At 44.5% G+C, this 3,306-nt stretch overlaps 1 protein-coding gene across 1 annotated transcript; it reads right to left on the bottom strand.

The window, feature by feature from the left end:
• Nucleotides 1-1,859: 1,859 nt before the first annotated feature.
• LOC104968303 (RNA polymerase II elongation factor ELL-like) lies at nt 1,860-3,096 on the bottom strand (the record flags this gene model as incomplete). The annotated part of the gene is made up of 2 exons (XM_010797882.1): nt 2,318-3,096; nt 1,860-1,926 (listed from the first exon to the last, which is right to left on the bottom strand). Coding segments are annotated over exons 1-2 (530 nt in total), but the record flags the coding sequence as incomplete, so codon positions are not given.
• Between the last annotated feature and the right edge of the window lie 210 nt (nt 3,097-3,306).

Genomic DNA, 3,306 nt, shown 5'->3' with positions numbered 1-3,306 from the left:
ATGCGGGAGAAATATGACCCCGGGAGGAAACCGGGAGAGGGCAATGAAATCGGGAGTGTCCTGCGAAAATCGGGAGGGTTGACAAGTATGGTTGTAACATCGCTGATATTAAAAAAATAAAACAGGCAGACAGATAGCCTACTCACCAATTGCGAGGTGCAGCCACGATGTTACTCCCGTTATCTAACCTGACAAGCCTCTGGTAAGTTCCATGACAGGAGAGCCTCTTGTAAACCTTGCGCTATTATCTTGTCTGTGTGATCCTCCGGGAAAAAGGACGTTTGGAGGCATGCACTCTTCAACTCCCAGTTGTCGACGTAATGAACGGTCAAGCTGAGATATGGCTCACAGGTTCTACTGGACCACAAATCTGTAGTCGTAGAGAAGTGGGTCACATTTGTAAGCTGGTTTATCACTTTTTCTCTCACTTCAACGTACAAGGCTGGCAGAGCTTTCTCCGCAAAATATTTTCGACCAGGCAAGTTATACTTTGGGTCAAGTGTCTTCACAAGTTTTTGAAAACCCGGCTTTTCTACCACACTGACTGGGGCCATGTCTTTGGCAATGTATTGAGTCACTGCAGCCGTGATTTCTATCCATTTTTAACTTTTTGTCATACGGGACTGATTTCGAAAAAGAAAAAGCCAGTAATTTGTATCTTGGCTGGTTGCTTAGGCGTTTGTGTGGGACCAGATATTGACATTCTGAGTTTAACACACTCTTCATTTTGTATTGGATGATGGACATTTAAAAAATATGTCATGCATTATTGCTATAAAAACATTATATCGCAGTCTTAGTGTCGCCAACTCGTTTCTAATATGCAAAAAGACAAACAAATGCGTCTATGATGTATTTTCAATCAGACGAGATCTCTCTCCCCCGTCTGTGAGCGAGGGGGCGGGGCAGTTTACACACACGCGGCTGCAACATGCAGCAACACACTGCGGAGATGGCGGAGAGAACGCGCTCCGAGGTGTGGTTAAACTTTACCCGTCTCGATGTGGACAATGCTCGTTGCCAAAAGTGCAATAAGAGTTTAGCATGTAAGGGCGGTAACACGAACAATTTGTCTAAACATTTAGCAAAAGTGCACCACATTCAGACGGAGGAATGCACCGGGTTCGACTGTCTTTCTAGCAGCTCTGTAGCCCCATCCACGAGTAACGTTTCCACGTCAGGTGTTATGTATGCTAGCAGCAACACACGGAGTTAACTCAATTATACAAACATGGGTTAATGATTAGAGGTAACTGAGTTATTTATTTTGTTGAAATTTCAGCTATTCTGTTTACAGTTCTGTCATCACATTATTTAATACGATTTGTTAAAACACTGTTGTTTCTTTTGATGTGAAATTTTATTTATTTAATTTAAATAAAAAGCAATGTTAATTTTGTTCAAAATGTGTTAGTTAGTTAATTTAATATGTATTTTTGAATCAAGTATTCATCTTTATTGTCTTCATTGTTAGTTTCCACATGTCTAAAACAACCTCAAGCTAAATCTAAAAGTTGATGGCTAAATAAGAGCGTTTGAGAAATTGTGCAAGGCATACAGTAATAGTCCGAATAGTCGATTAGTCGATAGATTAATCGATTATCAAATTAGTCGTTTGTTGCAGCCCTAATCCATATAATCCCACCCTTCGTCGGAGCTAATTAGGTCCCATTTCAAGTTGTGTTTTGCCCCTCTGTAAAGGTTTGTGGCAATATTTATTTCCAAAAGAAGTTGGGTTCGCAATGTATTATTTCAGAGGGGAGACTTTATGAGAGGTACCGACACAAAACAATGAAACAATTCATTAACTTCAAAAGACTAAAACTGTCAAAATGAAAACAACTGCGTTAAATACTCACGATAAATAGTCTGGCACCTCAGGTGATGACGTAGGAATACTGGTACTGTTGCACATCCCATTCAGATCTGAAACAAAGACACTTCGTTATAAAAGGGCATTCATCTGAATAAGCCGCGTCTGTGTGAAATCTGCCGTGGAAAAGCTACCCTGCAAAAAGATAATTATGGTTTTTATTGTTATTGTTTACAACAATATCCTCTCAAGATGTAAGGCTCCAGTTGGATTCACACGAGTGTATTTGGGGTTATTGAAGGCATAAAGATGAACAGCAGGGTCTCCGTTTAATCAGTGAGTCACATACTGGTCACATGACACATCACCTACTCACATTGATGACTAAGTGTTGTTCATCCACATACAAAGTAGTACTTTTTATTCAGAAATATCTTTCTGTGAAACTGGATTTGGTAGAAAATAAGAAGGTGGGTGTGGGGTGTGTGTGTGTTTTGCTCCCACCTGTGCTTTTGTGTGGAATACTGTTGCTTTTGAGGTTTGCTGGGCTCATGTCACAGGCAGTTTTCGGCTCAGGCACTAGCTGCACTCGCTCCCCACGACTCTTCTTCTCCTTCCCCTTTTCTCTCACCCTTTCCTTGTCTTTGCTCTTTTCCTTGTCTTTATGTTTTTTTGACTTCTTCTTGGACTTGTTGATAAAGGTTGAAGGACTCTTGTCCCGGGGGACATCCGGGCCCGCGTGTCCCGGAGATGATGTGACTATGCTGGGCGCCGTGAGCGTTGTTGAGGCAGTGAACAGCGAAGGCGGCGGTTGGCTGAGCCTCTCGGACATGGCGGTCTCCTGAGAGTCGCAGTCTCTCCCGTTGTGGCTGGAGTCGTTGCTGACATCTGACAGTGCTTCGAAAGGCCGAGGGATGTCTAGCACCGTGAGCTGCTGGGAGCTGGACGTCATTCCGCTGTCCGCCATGGAAACCGCCACTGCTGCCGGCGCTGCACCCGTCTCCACTCTCCCGTTGCCCGTCTCCACTCTGCCGCTGCCCGTCTCCACTCTGCCGCTGCCCGTCTCCACTCTGCCGCTGCCCGTCTCCACTCTGCCGCTGCCCGTCTCCACTCTCCCGTTGCCCGTCTCCACTCTCCCGTTGCCCGTCTCCACTCTCCCGTTGGAGGAGCTCAGTTTGCCGTTCACTGGGGCTGTTGCAGCCTTGCTGGCCAGGTGGGATATTCTGGGCTTCTTGTTGGCAAGAGGGTCGGTGAAGTCAGCAGCTGGCCGTTTCTGTCAGAGGAATAACAGTTTAAGTAGCTGAACCCTTATATATGGTTCAATAGGAGTTCAATTATATGGCTGCACATTTTAGAAAAAATATCTAATTTTGAATATTTTAACTGATACTGCAATATGATTAAGCAATAGCTCACGACAGGCCGTGGTATATGCTCATTATATCACAGCTAAGGGGCGTGGTTCGGCCCTGTGGCCACTAACGGTCATCTTT

This window comes from Notothenia coriiceps, unplaced genomic scaffold, assembly GCF_000735185.1.
Source record: "Notothenia coriiceps isolate Sejong01 unplaced genomic scaffold, NC01 NC01_scaffold00038576, whole genome shotgun sequence".
In the NCBI taxonomy this organism is placed as follows: Eukaryota; Metazoa; Chordata; class Actinopteri; order Perciformes; family Nototheniidae; genus Notothenia; species Notothenia coriiceps.
Note: the sequence above shows the minus strand (reverse complement) of the source record. Positions and strands in the feature narration are given on the sequence as shown.